The sequence below is a fragment of the Bison bison genome, unplaced genomic scaffold, assembly GCF_000754665.1.
Source record: "Bison bison bison isolate TAMUID 2011002044 unplaced genomic scaffold, Bison_UMD1.0 scf7180017864474, whole genome shotgun sequence".
Taxonomy (NCBI): domain Eukaryota; kingdom Metazoa; phylum Chordata; class Mammalia; order Artiodactyla; family Bovidae; genus Bison; species Bison bison.
The window spans coordinates 2,206,534-2,230,343 of NW_011495035.1; the positions used below are offsets into that span (position 1 = coordinate 2,206,534).

At 38.8% G+C, this 23,810-nt stretch overlaps 1 protein-coding gene across 3 annotated transcripts in view; it reads right to left on the minus strand.

Annotated features, from left to right (window-relative positions):
* FOXP1 (forkhead box P1) overlaps nucleotides 1-23,810 on the minus strand; it is a 738,073-nt gene that overhangs the window by 223,836 nt on the left and 490,427 nt on the right. For all 3 annotated transcript variants that reach the window (XM_010861997.1, XM_010861996.1, XM_010861998.1), the window contains one exon: nucleotides 17,599-17,786. In XM_010861997.1, coding sequence (XP_010860299.1) covers nucleotides 17,599-17,775 — 177 coding nt within the window. In that variant the 5' untranslated portion in view covers nucleotides 17,776-17,786. The remainder of the gene's footprint in view (nucleotides 1-17,598; nucleotides 17,787-23,810) is intronic.

The window sequence follows — 23,810 nt, forward strand, 5'->3', positions numbered from 1 at the left end:
GCAGAAAACCGTAATTCAGAAAGACACGTGCACCTCAACGTCCACTGCAGCACGATCTGCAGCAGTCAGGGCGTGGCAGCAGCCTAAATGTCCATCAACAGAGGAATGCATAAAGAGGGTGTGGTACATATATGCAACGGAATATTATTCAGCCACAAAGTGGAACAAAATTGTGCCATGTGCAGATGTAGGTGGACACAGAGACAGTCATACAGAGTGAGGTTAGTCAGAAAGAGAAAAAAAAAACCTTGTATAATATTGTTTCTGTGTGGAATCCAGAAAAAATGGTACAGATGAATCTATGTACAAAAGGGACAGAGACACAGATGTAGAGAACAAACTTATGGATAACACACGGGAAGGGAGGTGGGATGAATTGGGAGACTAGGATTGATGTGTGCGTGTGTGGGGGTGTGGGTGTGTTCACACGCGTACTCAGTGGAATCTGACTCTTGGCAACTCCATGGACTATAGCCCACCAGGCTCCTCTATCCATGGAGTTTTCCAGGCAAGAATACTGCAGTGGGTTGCCATTTCCTCCTTCAGTGGATCTTGTAGAACCAGATTATCAGACCCATGTCTCCTGCATTGCAGGCAGACTATCACTGAGCCATTAATGAGAACCTACTGGGTAGCACAGGGAACTCTGTTCAATGCTCTGTGATGACCTAAATGGGAAGGAAATACAAAAAAGAGAGAAAATGTGTACACATATAGCAAAATGATTCATTTTGCTGTACAGCAGAAACTAACGGCAGTGTAAAGCAACTGTTGTCCAACAGAAATTAATCAAACAAACAAACAACAAAAACCAAGCAAAAACTGTAACAAATGTGCCTAAATATGGAATTACTTGGTGAATCTGGGAGAAGGTGGGGAGGGGAAAATCAGGAAAAGAGGTAGTATTAATTAGCCCTTAAACTATGAAATTTGAAACTAAGAACACAGGTTTTCCCTTACAGCTATAAATACATTTAAAATTAACATGAACAAGTAAATTACCGTATAAGAGAATTAATCCTAACCATTCCCCAGTAAGAACTGATGCCTTTGAATTGTGGTGCTGGAAAAGACTTTTAAGACTCCTTTGGACAGAAAAGAGATCAAATTAGTCAATCCTGAAGGAGATCAACCCTGAATATTCATTGAAAGGACTGAAGCTGAAGCTCCAATACTTTGGCCACCTGATGTGATGAGCCGATTCATTGGAAAAGACCCTGATGTTGGTAAACACTGAGGGCAGGAGGAGAAGGGGACAACAGAGGATGAGATGGTTGGATGGTATCATCGACTCAACGGACATGAATCTGAGCAAACTCTGGGAGATAGTGAAGGACAGGGAAGCCTGGCATGCTGCAGGACATGACTTAGCGACTGAACCAAGAACAAACAATTCCCTTGGTAAACACTTTTACCGAAATGTTTTCCGTAAAAAACAGCTATTTTTTTTTTTTTATCTATAAAGTTAAATGGTGGGAATGGGAAAGAAATATGTAAAAATGTGAAGCCATGATATTAAAATTGAAAAGCTATAGAATATCTACAAAAATGTCAACAGCTGCTGTCTCTGTAAAATGAGATTTTACTAGGTATGCTTTTTCTTTTTCTGCTTTCTTAGTTACATCTTCTAATACTTTTTATCCAATGGACACATAATTAATTGATCAGTAGAAAATGCCAAATAATTTTCTATTCAGTTTTCAGTTGAAAATATGTGAATGACACCCACGCCTCACTCAGGGCTGGCACTGAGGATCTCGCTCTTGGCTTTGGCACATGGGGGTATTCTGCAGGAACTGGTGGATTTAAGTGCCTGTCTACGCATCTCTTCTAGCATATTCTATGGCCATCCTCTAACTGTGTCACAATCTCTGCCATTAATTTATAGTACTTTCACAAAATGCACCTATGGCTAGAGGACCTTCTAAGACTTTAGTTTGAAAAAAAAAATTTAAATCACCGTTTTTTCCCCTCTGTTCTTAATTCTTCAGAAACTTCCCCAGTCTTTCACAAATCAAGTCAGGTCACAAGAATCAAATATTATCTCAGATTAAAACCTAAACAGGATACTTGCCAAACAACAGCCTAGGGAAGTTATTGGTTATGTGTAGTATGCAATTATTAGCTATCCTGGTTCTAGGTACTAATCCCATGAAAATTATAGAGGAAGGGCAGCAAGGAGCACTGAGACATAAAAAAATCACTGCCATGTGTAAAAACTCAGATGTTAAAAAACAAAACGCAGGCACAAGAATTTAGCCAGAAAAAAAAAAAAATAGACATGCCAATAAAAAAGCTGCTTCTTAAAATTTGGCTGGCAGCGTCCTTCCCCTCCCCAATGGATACTCTCAGTAAAGAAAACATGGTCGATTTTTTCTCCCTTGACTGTATTTGATTTCCAATTAAAATTAAATATAAACTGAAACGCCACCTGGATTTTAGCAAAATCCAATCCCTGCCTTCCCCCTCCTCCTTTTTCTTAAAAGAAGAACCTGGGCTTACATATACAAACATTTTGCTAAATGACCCGTGGCAAATTGCGTAATGCCAGTAAAAGTTGTGTTTTTTAAGTTATGAGCCCCAAAGATTTTATCTGAAATAAAACCCTGATTCAATTCAGATTCTGGAGACAAACTGTGTCCTTAACTCTGCCTCTAAATTTAAAACATTTGTGTGTGGGGCCCCTTCAGTAATGTTGCTAGTAGGTATGGAGGAGAAATTCTGTATTTATTAGGATATGTGTTTTCTTTTCTAAAATGGTAAATTAGGGCACTAATTGCCTACAAGAACGGATTCTCTGCAGTCTTGATGTAGTGGCCAGTTTCTAAATGAAGAGCCTGGTTGTTAAACAGGCCTGTGTGCTTATTTCAGTTAATCATCTCAATGAAGGAAGACACAGGAATTCCTATATTCATGGAGAAGGGTTCCCTTGGAGGTATCCAACTTTAATATCTACAATGTCCTACAGATATTGGCTTTTAACATGAAGTGGCTGGAGGTCACAAAAGAATGGAACAGTGTAGAGAAACCACTTGGAAACCCCAACTTCTACCTCCAGGTTCTTAAGACGACAGTCAAGCCTTTGTCATATCCTCAAAAGGCAATGAACAAGGACACTTATGGTGTCATGAGCACATTTTAAAGGTTCCAAATGTGTCAAGGTCTTTATGTATATTATTATTCAGTATATTCATCACATGAACCCTTTCCACAAGTTGTTTTTATTGCTCCATTTTACAGATGAGAAAAGTGAGACTCAGGAAGACTGGCATAACTTGCTCAACTTCCTGCATTCAGTAAATGCTAGAGTTGGGTTTTAAACCTTTGTCAGTACAACTCCAAAATGTCTTAAACTAAACATTCTTCTATTTCTAGCTCTCTAGGGCAGTGAAATAAACCTAATGGAAACAACATGCATTGGGCAAGCAACTAGGTATATTTGTATATGATTACCACGACAATGCATGACAAAGTCCAAACAAACAAGGAAGGAACTTTCAATGTGGGAGTGGTGGAGAAATCTAACTGCATTTTTTTCATCTATATTCTTTTCAGTGACCATAGATTGACATCGGTCACACACTGATGATGCTATATAAGGATGGCTAGTGGTTGATGGTGGAAGCACCTAGAAGCTGGTGGAGAGACAGCACTAAGGGAAAAAACATGTGGTACTGCAAACACAAACATGTCATGGGAGACCAATCTTACAATTATGAAAATTTATCCCTTGAAATCTGTGCAAAAATTTTTAAAAGATAAATATGGGTAATATATATACTTATATATTTTATTGATATTATTTTATAAATTTATATTAAATTTGTATCATATTTATATAAGATACAATATAAGTATTTTATGTAAAATGCATATAAATCTTGCTCAAGGGACAGGTATTCTCTGCCATTTCCATCCACTCTTAAAAGTTTTCAAACAGTGTGAATGTGCATGATATAATAACTTTTTAATTATAAAGGCAAGAATATCACTATAGATATTTTAGAATATACAGAAAAGTGAAAAGCATACAAAATAAAATGCAATCCCATAAACATACAAAAACTATTGATAATCTTTTTGACAGGCTTTTTCAAGCTTTCCCCCACCACCAATTATTATAATTCTTAAAGTTAAGTTTCCATAATTGATAAAGTTATATTTCTAAGGGAGTATGAGTCTTAATGGGTACCTAATATTGCTTCAAACTTAACCTTTCTTCTAATGTCAGTGATTCAGCATATTTTTTTATTTTTCATATCATAAATACTACCATAATGAACATCTTCAGGTAAAAATCTTTGTGTATGCCTCACATTATTTCTGTTGGTTAAATTCCTAACAATGATGATGATAAAGATACGAATAACAGCAGCTAACCATTATAGACTCATGTACTCAGACTATTAAATGCTGATATTATCCCCATTTGATGGATGTGTGAAGTTAGGCATAGAGAAATCAACTGACTTGCACAATAACCAAACTAGTGTCAGAGTAATGATCTGGACAAAACAAGACTGGCTCCACCATTTACGCTTCTGATACTCTGCCTTTTTCATTGGTTATCAAGTGTGCTCTAGTCAGCAGTAGACAATGGGTTAGAAGCATCAGAAATGCAAATTTTGGGGCCCCAACCAAGATCTACAGAATAAAGTACTTGGGAGTGGGTCCTGCAGTCTGTTTTAAAAAGTCTTCCATATGACTTCCACACAAATAAAAGTTTGAGAACCACTGCTGAATGCTATATAATTGCTCAGTAAAAGTGTGACCCTGAATTCAACTGTGTGACTGTTCTAAACCTGTTACACAATGCCAAACCACCCCCAGAATGGACTGTTGCTGCTAAGTCACTTCAGTCGTGTCCGACTCTGTGTGACCCCATAGACGGCAGCCCACCAGGCTCCCCTGTCCCTGGGATTCTCCAGGCAAGAACACTGGAGTGGGTTGCCATTTCCTTCTCCAATGCATGAAAGTGAAAATTGAAAGTGAAGTCGCTCAGTCGTGTCCGACCCTCAGCGACCCCATGGACTGCAGCCCACCAGGCTCCTCTGTCCAGGGGATTTTCCAGGCAGGAGTCCTACACAATGTTATATAAGTCACAGTGTGGATGCATCATTTCTTGTCATCTTTGCTGATTTGGTCAAAGACCTTCCAACGAGTATACAGTGTTGTGCAAGAGTATGTAAACCTGGTTAGTGCATTTGAATAAACATAAAATGACTCTCAGGACCTATGCAGAGGACTTTATATGACCTTACTTACCAGGGTTTTCTTCAGAGCTGGCATTTATAGTGCTACATTTAAGATATCCAAGAATTAATTCCAGGGACACACTGGTAAGCATTTAGAGCCAAAAGAGGAAACCTTTTCCAAATTAGAGATAGGTTACTAATGCACTTAACATTAATTAAACATAGAAGAATCTAGGAACATTTGTCAAAACACTGAACCAGCTAGCAAACCTAATTAACATGCAGTGTGGGCTGTACAGTGTTTTAATTTGGGGGTGGGGGGTTGGGGTGTGACACACATGAAACTGTAATTGCAAAATCATACACACACACGTGTATACGCACGCTTTGCAGAGTGAAAGGTGCTGGGATCTCATAAGACTTACAAAGGAGGGGTCTTAAAATGGTGCAAAACATAAGAATGGTGGAATTAAAGATATGACCCATGGCAGGGAAATCCACCTGCCTGGAAGACTAAAGAGATTTTCGCTAACTGGGAGATAAGTCATCTAATAACAAACTTAGAAACAAATAAAGTAAGACAAGAAATAAGTTTGAAAGGGAGAAAACGCGAGGCCAGTGCATTTTTCCAGAAAAGACCATCAGTTCATAAAAATAGCTGCATTGAGTAAAGATCTTCAAATCTGACAACTATTTTAAAATTAAGGTCCTATGGTTTCAGTCATTCCAGCTAAATGATGAATAGACGTGAATGAGCTAAAATTCAATATAAAAATATGTGAAATATGGATACCACCAACGAAATGACCAGTCTTGTCAGCCCTCATCTAATCTCTGGAAATCATACACTCAACTCAGGCAATGGTCTGTGTAAACAGATAGGCCCCGGACCATTTCCTGGAGACCAATCAACTCGGATGCTGGTATCCAGTATAGAAAGACCTCTGCTTATGATATGCCCCCAGGCCTTCCACAATAGAAAACCACTCTCGCTACTCCCCAAATTAAAAATGACAAAATAGCAAAGATACATCTCTTGGCAATTTAATATCTAAGTCATAATCCAAATCCACATAGCTCAGTATATACCCTCTATCTATTATCTCCTGATTGAAAGAGTTAAACTAAATCTGCTGGTGTGCACATACTGAGCTACTGTTTCCTCAGTTTCATCAGTCTTCAAAGATCCCACCAACACAGACACAAATAAACTCTTCCTCTCTGGGTTCTTGTTGTTGTTTAGTCGCTAAATTGTGTCTGACTCTTTTGCAACCCCATGACTCTTGCAACTGTAGCTTGTCAGGCTCCTCCATCCTTGAGGTTACTGAACATTTATTGATTAAATCACATATCTGTTGATTAGTCAGATGCATCTCTTCTACAGCTTCATGTGCTTTGAAGTTTTTATTGCTATTCAATTCACATGTTTACATCTTGTCCTAGGCCAATTAGATTATGAATTTTATGAATGCAGGGACACATTCAGGATATTTCTTTGCATCTTCTAGCCAACCGTGGGACTACAAATATATGCTACTTTCTTATATTAATTTTCTTTGGTAGGAGAACCATGACCAAAGAAGTCCTCTCTTTGAGTGACTCGTTCAGAATCTCACGCTCCATCATTTCTTTAGTAGGCTCGCTGATTATTCTTCTAAGCAACAATTTTGTCAAAACCTTTCATTTGTAAGATATATTCAGTTAAATGATTAGAAAGCAACCCATATAGGTATGATGACAACTACATGTTAATCTTCCATTTCAGAAAAGGCAAAATAAGTCAAATTATGAGATAAATACATATATCAATAAATGTACACTTTAGGGGAAAAATGAGGGAATGACCTTTCAGTTTTGTTACATGATACTATAAAATAAGAATACTAAGTTTTAGAAGGCAAATCTTGCTACATCTGCCATTCGCTAATCCAGGGGGTCAACAAACTTTTTCTGGTAAGGACCAGATTATAAGTATTTTAGGCTTTATGAGCCATACATTCTCCATGCAACAACTCGCCCCTGCTGTGGTAGGGAGAAGGCAGCCACAAACAAGAGAAAAGAGGGAAATATGGGGCTTTCCTGGTGGCTCAGTGATAAAGAACCTGCCTGTCAAAGCAGGAGACATGGGTTCAAGCCAAGATTTGGGAAGATCCCACATGCCACAGAGCAAGTAAGCCCGTTCGCCACAACTCCTGAGCCTGTGCTTCAGAGCCCGGGAGCTCCAACTACTGAAGCCTGCAGGCCTTAGAGCCTGTGCCCCACAACAAGAGAAGCCGCTGCACTACAATAGGGAATAACCCCCACTCACACAACTAGAGGAAAGCCCATGTACCATCAAAGACCTAGCATAGCCAAAAATTAGAAAAAACATGTTTTTAAAGGGGGGTAGGGATGGCTGTGTTCCAATAAAAAAAATCTTTATTTCAAAGAGGAGGAAGCAGACCCAGATCTGTAGGATTTGGCCTTCTGCCTTAGCTCACCAATCCTCAGTATGGTCTGCCAGCTCAACACACTGCCTTTTACTTAGAATTTACCAATAAAGGTACTGACTGAAAGGCTGAGAAACAAGTTTAAAATAATTCCAGAATGCAATCCCACAAATTGTAATTGTGAATCACTACATTATAGAATATCACCTTGACAATAATAATGGAGAATATCACATCCCCAGTTGATGCACACTGCTTCCCCTCTTATGATATGCTAATGGTACAGTATATCTATACATAAATGCACATAGCATATCCATGAAATACACTACACAAACTTGTGTAAGACAAGTGCAGATCTAATGGGATAAATCAGCAGGTTAGGATAAAAATGCATGTTGCCAAGGCATTTTCACTTAGAACCTTGGCAGGCTGGATTGCTATCGTGTGGAAATGGAAATATCACTATGAAGAGGGGAAAAAATGAGGCAAGGTAAGCAATACTATCACAGTATTATTTATCATACACATTAGGACCAAAAATAGTCAGGAAGGAATGAACATTATGTCATTCTCTCCCAGTCTTTAACCTTGAAAAGGGTGTTGAGTTCATAGAGAGCATAACAAGAGTCAATACAAGAGGCTATAAAAATGGAGCTGGTTCTTCCTGTGCTACCCTGAAAAATTAACACACTCATTACAACAATAAAAGGCTACTTTCACCCTGTTCTAGGAAGTTACGTTCTATTTTATTAAAATTTTCCAAAATTCTTTCTTCCTTTGACTCTAAGAGGCCTGGCTCTGCTGTTGAGAAGCAAAAGACATTTTACGCACAATTTTCCTCTACTAGAAAGAGGTATATTGTGCCCTTCAGTGAACATAAAATTGATATTATCATCTCTTAGTTTATATCTCACTACTTAACCTTCAGATTAAAAGTTATTGGATTTGAATGACTAAGAAGACATCATGTCACCTTCCCTTCAATGTGGAGAGAGGGGTGTTGGGGGCAAGAAAAGGTACAATGTTAAAAATACCAATTTAGATCAGCTCACATTTGCCTTTTTTTGACAAGTGATCGTGATACTGACAATTACATATGGTTGCCTGGATCAGAAAGTGTGTAATAAACAGTCTACTTTAGGAAACTTTACAGAAGACCAACCTGCATCAGGGAATTCATTTTATTTTGGGTAAAGAAGGTACAGTTTAAAAATAGGGATAAAAGAGTTAATTCAGAGAGAACCTTAGGGTTATCAACTTCACAAAATAAAAAATTTTAACCCCTCCAAAGCCAGTATTTGCATTGTCAGTTTATGCAGAAGATACTGGAAAATACTCTCTTAGGAAAGATTAAAGGGAAAGAGCTTCCTTCCCTCCATCCATCTCTATGCAGGGCTCAACTTCAACTCATAAACAAGGCTTGCTCCCCCTTAGCAGTTGAATCTATACCCCCTAAATGGGTTTTCCAATAGCACCAGCTGTTTAATAATTACAGATTGTATTTTTCCAACAAAGGAAACACAACAGGCACCCCCTTCACCTTAAAACAAAAAAATTATTCATTCTAAGAAGCCTGTGTCAATATGAGACACTTTATCAAAGATCTAACTTGGTAGTTTTGTTCTCTAAGAGAGATAAGCGCATTCCCTGATCAATAGGAACATAAGCAGTTTATCAGCACTTCCCATGTGACTTCTGGAAGATATACTCATTAGAAAATGGCATAGGCTAAAGGGAAAATATTTGATAATTTTAATCTGAATAAACATATACAATCAAATAGTGAGACTGAGTGACACAGGAGGGTGTCTTTTTTTAAAACAGCCTTTAAACAGAGATTTTTCCAAAATAAACTTACTCTTTATATACAAATTATGTTTGTGCTTTCTTTATCATATCATAATAATTGATTAATGACGGGCAGAAAGGAGCTTGCCTTCTCCTCTCGCTGCCCTTCTCTCTCTTCATTCCACGGTGCACCACGGGTGCACCATGCTGCCTGTCAGATCGGAAATCCTGAGTCACCCCTCATAGACACGCTCACATCTCCTGTTTTCCAAAGGTGCTACTGATTTGCCAATTCATCCCTGAACTCCCTCTTGTGACCCAGGCCTTCCTTTCTCTTCCCATTTCATTCATTCACAGAGTCAGAGGACTGTTCGCCGCCCAGTACTGTGCTCTGTGCTGAGGAACAGCAAGGGATGGGAAAGGCTCATCCTTGCCCTCATGCGGCTGACAGCTGACCAAGGGCTTCAAATGCAGGGAACAAGGCAGGGTCAGCCACATGGCAGCCTCGGGTTCAGCTAGGTGCTCTGTGACCTAAATGGATGGGATGGGTGCGGTGGGAGTGGGCGGAAGGCTCAAGAGGGAGGGGATACATGTATACATACGGCTGATTCACTTTGTTGTATAACAGAAAAAACACTGTAAAGCATTTATACTTCAATTTTTTAAAAAAAGCTACAAGAAAAAAAGGTTGGGATAAAAATCAAAAGAACAATGATACTTAGTGACATGGAAATTACATACAATTTGAATTCCAGGGTCTATAAATAAAGCTTTACTGCAACACACACACACACACACAAAACCAAAAAACCAAACCAAACCAAAAAAAACCATGGCGCCCTCAATGACGGGAGGCAAGGGTTAGTGTCCCGCTCCTAAATCCAGGCCAACAGCAATGGCCTTGCCACTACTATTCACCTGTCCTGAGCCTCTTTCCTGCCACGCCAGGCCCAATGTTCTTTTTTACCGTCAGGCCACCTCCTCACGTACAGCCTTTCTTTCAGGTGGGAAACCTCCACTGGCTTAGAAACTCAACTTTCACACAAACTGAACTCAATTTACCTTCTAACCACCTTCACATCACTCTCAGACTTACTCATCAGGCTCCAACCAAATAAACTCCAAGTTACTCTCCCCTGCTTCCCCAGCACCTCACACACGTGTGGTCCTCACATTTCCTTACACATAGGCGTGGCATCATAACGGTTCAATGAAAACAGGAGAATAAATAACTCCAAGAAATTGAAAGCTAAGAAAGAAGCTTAGTAGTCCATTTAGTAGCGACCTGGACTAAAACTGAATCCAGGCCAGTATGTGAAACTCCCTTCAGTAAATTTTCTTGTGAGAGAGGGGAAAAAAAAATCGTTTTATTTCCACAAACCAAATCAAACACAGTATTTAGTAAAGAGTCTCTGGAATGTTACAAGTAACACTTCATAATTACAATAGATTTGAGTTCAAAGACCAAGTGATGAAAAGAAACTTTCTAATACAGGGTTCAATTCCCTATATAAACTTCCTTTCTGCTGCTCCATCCACCACTCGCATTTATATTGCTCTTCTACTTTGTCATAAAAGCAGTCACCTTCTAACCCTTTTTATCAAGCAATCTATGCACTAGCTAAAAGTACACTAGACTCCATCAGGCGAGCTATAGGTTTACATTACACAAACATACCAATTCTGCCTGTTCAGCACTAGTTGTCAATAAAGGCAGGCACTTGCAAAACAGCAAAGTAGGTTACTTGCCTTCAGAGAACAGATAGGAGCCTGCCAGTTTTGCAAAACAAACTCTTTGCAATCACCAAAGCTAATCTGTCAACAAATTACCATTAAAGTCATTCCTCCTGATGTTCAAAAAGAGATTTCTGACTAGGCAAGAGATAGGGAGTATTTTTTTTTTTTTTATTAGCTCACAGGTCAAGACTGAAAATTACCTTCTCAAAGTAGCAATGCTTTTGCTTCAAGTCAAGAGCGTACACTTCACTCATAATGAGAAGCAGCATCTGGGTTGCTATTACCACGCTCTCTTATGTACGTGACGCTTTTTTTCCCCCCATTTCCTGGTCCATCTTAATTTTCAATGGAGAGATTAATGACACACAACTGCTGTTCAGAAATTAGAACGTGAAAGAATTTCACACGAGGTTCAAAGTCTGCATTACATAAATCTTTGACAACAATATTTAGATGGAAGGCAGGTCTAAACAACAGAGGAGAGAACTAAATTTAGCATTCAGGGTGAAAGATGCCTTTTCCAGAAATAGCCACAAAAGGAGTTAAGAAAAAGTATAAGTTTGCTATTTTGTGCCTGCCTTTTCTTTATTTGTCAGAATTATCTGAATTCCTGTCTCAGTTTCATTTTAATCTGTTTGGTTTTTGCTAACATTTTGGTGGCACTGATTCCTATAAAATGTATTTGACCATCAATCGGTTCTATAGTATTTGAACTCTACCTTGTGTCTTCAAAGAGTCTATCTGAACAGAGCAATCCCTTAGAAATTTCTTAATTTTATAATTTAAAATTATAGCTTGGGTCTTCACCCATTAGTGAAGGAAGGTGCTGGCTCTTATCATAGTCCCCAGGCCCATGAGGGCATTTAATAAAAGAGTAATCTCAAGACTTCCCTGGTGGCCCAGTGGTTAAGACTTTACCTTCCAATGCAAGGGGTGCAGGTCTGATCCCTGGTCAGGAAGTTATGATCCCACATGCCTCACAGCCAAAAAGAAAAAGAAAAACATAAAACAGAAGCAATATCTTAACAAATTCAATAAAGACTTTAAAAATGGGCATCAAAAAATCTTCAAAAAATATGAATAATCTCTTCTGTACTTTATTCTGAAAGTACAGAAAGTCCTTTTAGGACACAGATATGCTGAACGTATTTACCCTTCCAGTGGCATCCAAAGACCCTCTCTTTTCAGACACAGTCCCTGCCTGCCATGGGAAAGCCCACTTGAGAGGATTCCGTAGAAAGTTCATAAGAAATCATTTTCAAAGAAAAAAACAGAATGACAAAGCCGAACTGGCTACTGATAGTTCATCTTTTGCATCTATAGATCTATACCTAATCACCCAGGCTTCTCTCTGTAGAAGGGGAAACAAGGCCAAAGATGACCAGTGGCATTTAACACAGCCCTCCAGAGGAAGATGGGGAAGAACAAGAAACTAAGGGAGGCTCCCTGTAATAGGTGCTTACTGCCCATCCAAACACTGACAGCTACTTCTTCCAGGCATTGTTTACCACAGAGGCAGTTACAATTCGAAACACTGGTAGGACATTCTTCCAGTTCTGTTTAATACCCACCCACTAGTAACTTCAGTAACAAACACTAGAGGAAGGAATTCATTCTTCCATCCTGACAAGAAAGAGAATTTCTGAGTGTCTCTGGTCCTCTGTAATGACTAATTTTACTTCCTTCAAAGGCTCATTGGCAAAATTCAACCCAATGGATCCTCCTCTTTCTCTTCCATGATCTTGCAGAAGCTCCTTGTCCTTTCTACCTTTTTACCTCCTTAATAGTCACCGAATGTTTCTCTTTTTCTTTTACATTATTAATGTGAAACATGTACCTTAAACCGAATGTCAAAGAAGCTATATGAAGTTAATACATCACTTAGCCACAACTCTCCAAATAATATAGTTTTGAATTCCACATATAGTTTATCTTATTTAAATGTCCTTCTCACAGACTACTTCTAAACTGCCCTTCTCATATAAAACGATAACCACACCTAAAAACTCTAGCAACCAAAGCTCTCCCTACATTGATTTGCAGACAATAAAAGTGCCAGGTGGTATCCCCCCCAAAAAAGAAAAAAAACCCATCATTAAATGGAATGTTGTTAAGAAATCACTGTTTTATTTAACAGCTATTCATTTTTATTGAATAAACATTTTCTAGTATGCATTCTGTTAATTGACCTGACAGCATATGCTGTATATGGAGAAACTTCTAAACATTATGCTCTATGTAATATGCTTATCTGAAAAAGCTCTCATTTGCAGCAATATGGAAATAAAATTCTGCTTTCTAAAATTCAAGACTTTTAAAATGCATTAATCCACACAGTTTGTGAAATTGCTCTGGACATTTTAAAATCCTTCCTTTAAGGGGGAAAAAAAAAAAAAAACTTTAGTAACTGGTAATAGTATTTGTTGCTGAGTTTCATAATGGAGTAGTCAGTATCCAGTAGAGAACTTTTACAGACCTGGAAATGGGGCAGGCATAATAGGAAATAAAAAGCAGTGATGGGATTGGGTAAAGAATTATTCAAGAGCTAAAAGAAAATGTTCAGAAACTCTATCAAATTATATTATTAGAAAACTATTGTTATAATAGTTTCGTGGTCCAGATATAAGTACAGTTGAAGCATTACAGAATAATACATTTAGTTTTAAGGAAGGGAGCCAATTTGTGAGTGTGTGGGTGGGCTTCTCCAGCTGATGGTAGCCCCTCTCTTTGGCTGATGGCTTCTGAGTGATGATGGCAATGTCCAGACCAGAATCACCAACTCCACTGCCTAGAGGGCACAAGTCAGCCAAGGTCCTGGGTGGGCACTCAGGCCGACTGCAGGGCTACGGGCTCCTTGACTTAGTAACAATTCATCTCCCAACAACAGTTACCCGTGTAGGAATACTGCCCATGGTTACCAGATCGGATTTTTCAAGAGAAAATGGAAAAGCCAGATTTCCCCCATTTCTCTAGGCTGTCAACAACATAATTAAAAAACAGCAAAAGCAATTCTGTCTGGACCCAATTTAGCCAATCTACAGACCAAACCCAGAACAGAAGCCACTCACTCCACAGCGAATCTTCGTGAAGGCTCTCCATTCTGAAAGGGCACTTGTTCTCATTCGTAATTATCTTTGGTAACATGGATCAAAGGTGGAAAGGCTTGCATTTATTTATTTTAAATCTTGGCAGTAGGTAAAAATTCTCCCTATACTGTCAATGATTGCACTGGAGCAACTGGAAAATCCTAGAACATTCAGTTTCATACACAGCATAATTAACTCATTTTTATACCAAGCCTTTTAAGCCAGATCTTTTTGTTCCATGGACTTCTAACATATTTTACAGTTCTAATTCTCTTCCAGTGTCCTACATTAATCAAAGCTGTAACCCCTGTTGTCTTTGTACTACAGAATCAGAATGTGCCCCTGGCAAGGAATGGGGGAAAAGTCAACAGGAATTAAATTTCAGTGCAACTGTTTACTCAACTGTGGCCTGCAGTTATTGAAATTTTATCCGTGGTTTTGTGTGACTACCGCAGTAATGAATTCAGCATGGCTGTGATTTTCTCACTGCTGGTATTCTCACTTCAAGTAAAAACCTGTAGAATAAGAATGACGAAAACAACCCATGTCCATCATGTTGACATTCAGATAACTACAAACTGTTTAACTGTTACAGTTTCAGTCTGAGAGAAAACTGATAATACGACTTCCATAAAACTTTCTGAATCCTGTCTTTTTTTCTTATTTCATCTACAGATTTTCTTTCCCCCTAACAACCTGTTAAGCGCCTCATCGTACACTTAAGGAAGTCACACAGCTGTCAGTTGTTTTATTTTAAAAGACTCAAAAGGCCTGCCAACCACAATATATGGAGTTTCAGGCACAATGATAGACCCAACTGCTTTCTTCCTTCCCAAAACATATCAGAGGCAATTAGAAATAAAATTGTTATAAAAATATTAAAAGCACTTTGAAGTACAATCAAAAGGTAATGACCTGTATACCAATTACCCAAACAACATATTCTCTAAAAAGTGGTCAGAACCAAGATAAAAGAGGGGAGACATGAATAACTAATTTTGCGGCTGATGGTTTTCAAGGAAGATGCTGTTAAAATGTACATATACATGAGCAAAATAATTCAGAAAGAGAAAAACAAATATTGCATATTAATATATATATATGGTATCTAGAAAAATGGTGCTGATGAACCTATTTGCAGAGCAAACAGATGCAGATGTAAAGAATGGACTCGTGGAGACAGTGGGAGAGAGACAGGGTGGGACGAACAGAGAAAGTAGGATTGACCTATATGCACTATCATGTGTAAAACAGAAGCTAGTGGGAAGTTGCTGTGAACACAGGAAGCCTAGCCTGGTGCTCTGCGATGACCCAGAGGGGTGGGATGAGGAAGAGGTATGCTTAGAGTTATGACTGCATCACGCTGTGGTACGGCAGAATCTAATACAACGTTGTAAAGCAATTATCTTCCAATTAAAAAATAAACTAATTCTTAAAAAAATGAATGTATATTACCTTCTTCGTGAGGTCAACTTGTGGTTGCTGTTCGTGGGGTAGGGAGGGAGGGGTGTGTCTGTGTGTGTCTGTGGCATAAAAGTAATGTTTTTGGCTGGCTTATGACTTTGAGATAGTGGATGATTTTCAGTTCTTTAAATAAAAATCAGAAGATGTTAATTTCCCATTTATCCAATTGCCATGTTCTAAATACTAATTACTCTGTGTTCATACCACCTCAGGCCATGGGGTCACAAAGAGTCGGACACAACTGAAGTGACTCAGCATGTACTCGCGTATACCACATCAGTCAATAGCCCCACTTCAGCTGCTCCATAAAGAAACAGTTGATCTTGGCCTCTGTTTGGTACGGGCACAGAAAATGGCAAACCAAATTACCAACTTATTTCCAATATATCCACAAATATCTGAGAATATCACACGAACAAACACACACACAAATACGTGGATCCCTTTCTACCACTGATAGGTCCTGTCACCAGTGTCACTGGTTAGGATTTGGCCATTTGCACTACTGCAAACACCCCAAGTTTACACACATAAATCCCAGCTGATGTGATGCCCAGGGAGCAGGCACTATCGAATCTGAGCTGCCACTAAAAGAGAGATCAAATCACTTCAAGTCTCTTCCTCTCTTTTCTATTTTTCCCCCACAGATTCCACTGTCTCAAGCTGGTTCCAACGGTTTCTGACAGACTAACAAGCTAATGATTCCTTATTGGTAAAAATTCTTAGAAAGGAGAAAATAATACATGTTTTAGAGACCGCCAAATGCCATATCCCTAAAACAGGAAGGGACTGCCTTAGTTTCTCTGCTATAGATTCTAAGAAAATGGTTTGAGAAAAGGTTTGCATTTTTCCTTCTTTCCCCCAACCCCCAACAATGTGTTTCATTCAGAAAGGGCCAAAGATTTACCACTCTTTTTAAACCGTTTTTCCAAATTACTTTGTATTTAATAAATGAATCAAACACTAAAATGCAACAAAAATCATTCATGATCATTAACAAAAATGTACACTATTTCCTAATTCCAAAAGAGGCTGTGAAAACAATGCTTATCTTCAAGCAAATGCTATTTACTTACTTGAATTTGCATCAACACTTTGGCCAACCAGCAACATTCACCTTGTCACACCCTTTGCCATTTGTAAATATTTTACCAGTCAATCACAGTTACCCATATAAATGCCTACAAAGGATATAACAAGAATGAGTATGTCCCAACTTGTGATCATTTGGGGTAGCCACCAAAAAGAGATACTTTAAAACAGTAATAAGATTTAGTCACATACCAACTGCTGTATGGATATAAGAAACATTTCTAAGTCGCCTATCTCCCTAAACTCTGAGTAACAGCAAGCAATTTCTTACACCAATGACTGCATTATTGATGTCTTGTTATCTACCCAATTTTGCTTGGGTATTTCTCCTTATTCCTACTCTCCTGTTTCACCTACTTTTCTTGCTTATAACCCTTGTTTCTCCTGTATCCTTGACCCCTTATTTGTTTCCTTCTTCCTAAGGTTTAATAAGTCTTTTTATCATTGTTTTTTTTTTTTTTTTTTTTAAACTCAAGCATTAGGAACCATTTCTCCAAAGATTCCTTTTATTCCAAGTAGTTAAACTTTAGGCTGGCATATTAGGGGCTCCAAGGAAGTGGCCAGAGGTCCACCCGATCTCACTTTCAACAACCATTTCCCAAGACAGACGGGCTTCCCAAGACTGAAATGACAAAAGCTTGAGAATTTGTTTCTTAAAGCCAATGGCTGGGGCCCCGGCTTAAAAGATGCTGCGTACAGTCAGATAGCCGGCTGAGTATCAGACGGTCACAGTGGTCAAGTGTGCGATGAAACGGTAGCATCTGCACCCACCCCCCTCCACAGCCCGACTCCAGCGCACGGTCCCTGCTGCTGCTGCTGCACGTGGGCCAGATCGGCCGTGCCCACGTCCACGGCCGGCGTCTCCCCGTTGGACCGCCCTTCCCGAAGACTGCCGCACTCTAGTAGGTGGTTGCCGCCGCTAGACCCATTCTGGATGGCTGAACCGTTACTTTTTGTCTCAGTCCCAGATTCTTGCATCATGACTCAAAAACCTGATTTGCAGGAGGGAGCCAGGGAGAAAGAAAAAAGCAGCTGTTAGCACAGTTGTTGTACATAAAGAGAAGGGCCCTGCCTTCAATGTTGCCAAACTCTGTAAACAGTTGTCACTTCCTTTCACTCAGCTTATCCCTTATTAGTGGTTCAATAGTCTAGTTTCTGAAGATGGAACCGTTGGTCCAAATTCAAGTTTTAAGGGATCCACTGTATAGCACAGGGAACTCTACTAATATTCTCTAATAGCTTCTATGGGAAAACAATCTGAAAAAGAACAGATACATGTATATGTACAAGTGAATCACTTTGCTGTACACCTGAAACTAACACAACATTGCCAAACGACTATTCTCTAATATAAAACAGAAATTAATTAAAAACTTTAAAAGAAAAGCAAATTCAACTTTTAGTAGTATTGTTCTATGTATGCTATCTTTTTCCTCAGAAAAAAAAAAAAAAAACATTGTCAGATGAACTTAGAATTTATGGTTAAATTCCTGTGATTATATCTGGATGTTTTGCTCAAAAACCAGTAAGTCATTTCATTCAGTGTATTAGGTATAACATTTAATTTTAGTATGTATAGGCTCTGTATGATGCATTACACTCTTAGAGAAGTATTTTCCAAATGTAGTCTATCAGGAGATAACACACCTTAGCAAGAGGCCTCCTGAGGTATTAATTAATGCTAAAACCCCTTACAGTCAAAACCCCAAAAGCGTTCTCAAGATTTGCACTCCCTGGAATCATTCAAGTATTGGAACTTTTCAAAACTGGCCATTCCAATAAGATAAGCTACTTTGAGAGAGGGAGGGGGGAGTCACAACTTTTCAGAGGCTAAATAAATTGACTCTTGTCTTTGTCTTATGGTTAAGATTGTCCTGAGAAGTCCCATTCAGAGTTACGTGTTTCTCATACTGAATTCCTAATGTCTGGTCTGGTTTAAGGTGTGAAAGGTCTAGGCCCTCTTATGCTTATTTTGGAGAAAATGTTGCCTAGGCAGATTAAAAAAAAAATTCTGAATTTGAAAGTGTAAAGTGCAAGTCGCTCAGTCGTTTCTGACTCTTTGCGACCCCATGGACTGTACAAGTCCATGGAATTCTCCAGGACAGAATACTGGAGTGGGTAGCCTTTCCCTTCTCCAGGGCATCTTCCCAACCCAGGAATCGAACCCAGGTCTCCCACATTGCAGGCAGATTCTTTACCAGCTGAGCCACAAGGGAAGCCTGAATTTGAAAGTACTAAACATCAAAAAAAATTTTAAAGATATATATAAAGGATTGCATAAAGGATTATTATAGTAATCCCCCCTTTATCCACAGGGGATACATTCCAAGATCCCCAGTGGATGACTGCTGAACCCTATATACACTGTTTTTTTCCCATACATACATGCCTAAGGTAAAGTTTAATTTCTAAGTAAGAGATTAATGGTGATAACTAACAATAAAAGAACAATTATAACAATATACTAGGGTGAAAGTTATGTGAGTGTGGTCTCTCTCAAAATATCTTGCTGGACATATTTAATGCCTTTTCCAGCTTAAATAAGCACTTTTCAGACACTATGATCACAACTTCTGCTTGTTCAAAGTACAAGAGCAAAACTAGTATGCCCTTCTTTTTCCTTCTTCACAAATTCATGGATAGAAGATTGGTTCTTCTCCACATGATTTTTTTTCTTTCCTTACTGAGAACTTCCACTTTTTCACTTAAAGGAAGCACTTTATGGCTCCTCTCTGGCACATCCGAAGTACCAGCATCACTAGTCTTGCACGTTCTTGAACATGAGCCCTGTGATACCTGGACACAACTGAGATGGCTACTGAATGGAAAATGGGTGGGAAACGCTGGGCAAGGGATGATTCCAGTCCTGGGGAAATTGGAGCAGGATGGTGAGATTTCATCTCGCTGAGAATGGCGTTGAATCTAAAACTTAACAATTGCTTATTTCTGGAATTTTCCATTTAATATTTTCAGACTGAGGAAAACAAACCTCAGAGAGTGAAGCTGTGGATTGAGGGGCAGGGGGACTACTTAAGACAAATTCAGTCTGATGTCAGAGTTCTTAGCTATGTGTTTTTTAAAGCTGAGGTAAAGAAAGGGCCAAACAATGAACATTTCAGGGTCCCACTCCAGGCTGAGAGGCCAGACACAAACAATTATCACTACAGGGAGGTGGTAATTCAAACATCCAAGCTAAGGAATGCCCAAATAATTAAGACAACTGGGAAATACCAATCTTAGATAAAAGGGCAGAAGACTTTTACACAAATTGATTCAAATCATGGATGACACATACACAAAGTGTTACAGATTTCTGCCCCGTAGATGAAATATGTGACAACACGCAAATTTAAACACTCTAGGCATCTTTACAGAAGGTTGTCTTCCTGTAAGACATTGGTTTAAGTCTGTTCTATATGCATACAAAAACAACTGGAAAAATTAAGAACAGAAAAATCCATATCTTTTTTCCTTTCCGTGCATAGTATAATCCAATGTAATGACAAATTTCATAAACCCAGAAGGCATATATACACACACACACATTAAAGTTAATCCAATTCTGAACTGGATTAAGAATGGCATTTTTTGTGAACAGGTGGAAAACAAACTCAGACACAACAGCTGATTCACTCTTGTCTCTTTAGATCAGATATTTCAGTGATTATAGTCCTTTAAAAATTGCATTCATATCTTACTGTCTGCAGAGTGAAGAATCTACCAAAAAAGAACTAAAACTTTAAGATGCAAGAACCAGGCAAAGCAAGTATCTAGTTCATCACGAAAAAAAAACACCAAATTTTTGAAACGTAGGTGTTTTTTCGTCCCTCAACATTTTAGTTTCTCTGTCATAAACTTTCCCACGTGTACAGAAGCTAAGGGAAAAAAAGTGTTTAAGGAAATAGTCGTTTTAGTACTAAGCAAGGAAACCCATTTAGGTTTTAGGGTATGTTACAAGCATATCTAAACAAAAAAGGAAAAAAATGTTTTTCACCTTCCAGAAAGCCTATCTATATCAGGGGTTTCCCACTCCACAAAGACAATGCTTTTGTCTATACCTAAACTCTATACCTGCCCTCAGAATGGGACATATTTAGCCAAACAGCCCGTCCTCAGGAAGCAATGCTACAGGTAAAATACGGCTTTCAAGTCACGTTGACCACTGGGCTCCCAGATCTGAAGACAAGTGTCAAAGAGACTGTCCCAGCTCCCTTTTCCTGGGTTTGACAACATCGTGGTAGGTGGAGTCAGAATAATATCCAACGCACAATCTGATGAGAAGATTTGCTCCATGCAGTTCCACAGAAGACTGCCAAGTCCTCCAGCACAAGTTTCACAGGCATCAAGCCAAGCAGCTTGGCTTGGGGACCAGGTTTGTGAGAGTGCAGGCTTTGGGATCGAAATTGCATAAAGGATTATTTTGGTCCAAGGATGTCCTTAATTAGTCAAGTGCTAACAGTAGTATGTTGGTTGGAAGATTTAAATTTTGCTATAATCTCCCACACCAATCAGGAGAAAACAGGTTTTTTGAAAAGCACATGTGAAAAAATGAGGAGTGTCGATGTCTAAGAATGTTTCTAACAATATCTGGGCTGGCAGTTTTTTCTTTCTATGGAACGTTTCAAGCTATTTAATAAGGCTTTTCTATTTGTATCATATGCACAAACTACAAAGCCCTCTGATGTACTTTTCAAACACAGAAGTATTCTATGAGGGAGAAAAGGCTATTCCCACTTTACAGATAAGAAAACTAAACCTCAGCAAGTTAGGCAGACATGAACTTGTCCATTCCATAAAGGACGAGCAAATTTCCAATTTGCAAAGTCCTGCACTGGGTAGTGAATTAGGACATCTACACAAAGAAAACAGAGTCAAAACCCAAAAAGACAACGATGAAGGTGGCAGGTAGACAAGGAAAAAACATCCGAAGTACAAAGCTAAAGGTATCAGCACGCTAGCCAACCACTGTATTTGAGGTTTTTCTACTGAGTTTTACAATTTTAGACTCATCTAAAGCAAGTCACAGGAGAGGTATCTCTGTTCTCTGGCTGGGAATGCTGAGCTCTCTTCTTGGGTGCTTGTCACAAGCACCTAGTGTGTGTAACCTCCGCCTCCCTCTAGGGTGGGGGCATCCTAGAAGCAATGATGGGCTTTGCTCCATGACAAACTGAAAACAAGAAAGGACACACAATCATCCAAAGAGCCTAAACAGGAGAGGCATGGCACCTGCAGGGCATGGCCACGCCATACCCCCTAGCAAGTCCTTTCTCAAAAAACAAAAGCCAAACTCTCCTCCAGCCTTCTCTATGACTTCTCTGAAGGAGCTGGGCGTGTTTAAATCACATACGATCCATTCAACATAACCGCACAAAAGCTGATGCTACAATCGCACAGATGTCGGAAAGCTTACGAAAGCCAAAATGGCCCGCTTCTCATCTTACTTGGAAACATTACAGCGCTACTGATTTCAAAAGATCGATTTTTGTGCTGGAGGGACTTGTAGGAGGGATAAGAACTGAGTTTAGCGTGCTTGTTTATTGTCGTTGCCAATAGAGCTGCTCTCTGGAAGTATTCTGGAAAATTCATAATGTCCAGGCCAATGTATTTATAGTAAATGAAAGCAATGCTTTCTTATTATGATTATTTCCTTGGTTACAGTGTTGATGCTGAAAATTTAAGGAAAATAAAACCCTTGTTATCATGCTTGTGAAAGATTTTAAGCTAACAAAAAGTTCAGTCTTGATTCCAGGGCAGTTAATTAAGGTTGACCAAGTCAGGCAGAAGTAAATTAACTTGGCTGATCAATTATTTATATGAAGCAGAATAAATGCCCTTAAAGAACTTGGTCTGTTCATGAAAGGATGTGTAAATTAAACTAAACATAGTTTTGTAAAATATATTTATATGTCTATGGGGAGAGGAGAAGAAAAGTTAACTGCAAGATCACTTTTTAGGAAAATGATTAAGAGTGATTATACAGTCCTTCTCCCACTCTATCCCCTCCCCTTTCAGCCCCCCTCCCCTCCAAAATACCCTCTTTCTCATTGTTCATCCATGTGTGAGGAACAAAGGAAAATGGTATGCACTTTGAAGAGACAAGAGAGGCTTTGAAAAAAAAAAAAAAAGGAAGGATGGAAAGGTGAGATGAAGGAAGTGATGGAGGGAAGGAGGACTGGGGGAACTCTACAAATGGAGAGATTACATGAGTGGCTAATACAAGCGGGCCTCAGAGACACTGCAGGTTTGGTTCCAGAATATGGCAGGGAAAATGAATATCTGAATAAAGCAAATATCACAATAAAGTGAGTCACACACATTTTTTGGTTTCCCAGTGCATAGAAAAGTTATGTTTCTACTCTATTGTAGTGTATTAAGTGTACAATAGCATTGTGTCTGAAAAAAAAGTATTCTGTTAATAAAAATACTTTAATTAAAAACCTTTATTGCTGAAAAATGCTAACCACCATCTGAACCTTCAAGAAGTTGTAATCTTTATTGCAATAGTCATATAAAAAACCGCTGATTACAGAGCACTCTAGTAAGTATAGTAATAATTTTTAAAATTTGAAATACAGTAAGAATGACAAATTTGTGATACCAAGACACAAAGTGAGTAAAATCTACTGGAAAAAAAATGGGGCTGATAGATTTGTTGGATACAGGGTTGCCAAAAGCCTTCAATTTATAAAAAGGAAAACGCAGTGTCTGTGAAGCACAATAAGGTGAAGTGCAATAACAGGAGGGTATGTCTGTATTTTCAAAATCTCGATCATGTGGCTCTGACCCAATTATCAGTTAGACTTCGCACAGGGTTTGTAGGTGAGTTAAAAAAGAGTGAGCGTCAGCCCAGTTCTTCTTCGAAAGAAGTACTCTTTAAAATCCTCACGTTGCAGCATGAAGATTCAAAATCCTTAACAATCATTTCCACATGATTCAGGAAAGAAGAAATAATACCTGTCTGTATTAAGAAATAAGACCAACACACACTTTCGGGTCTCATTAGATAAATGAACCAT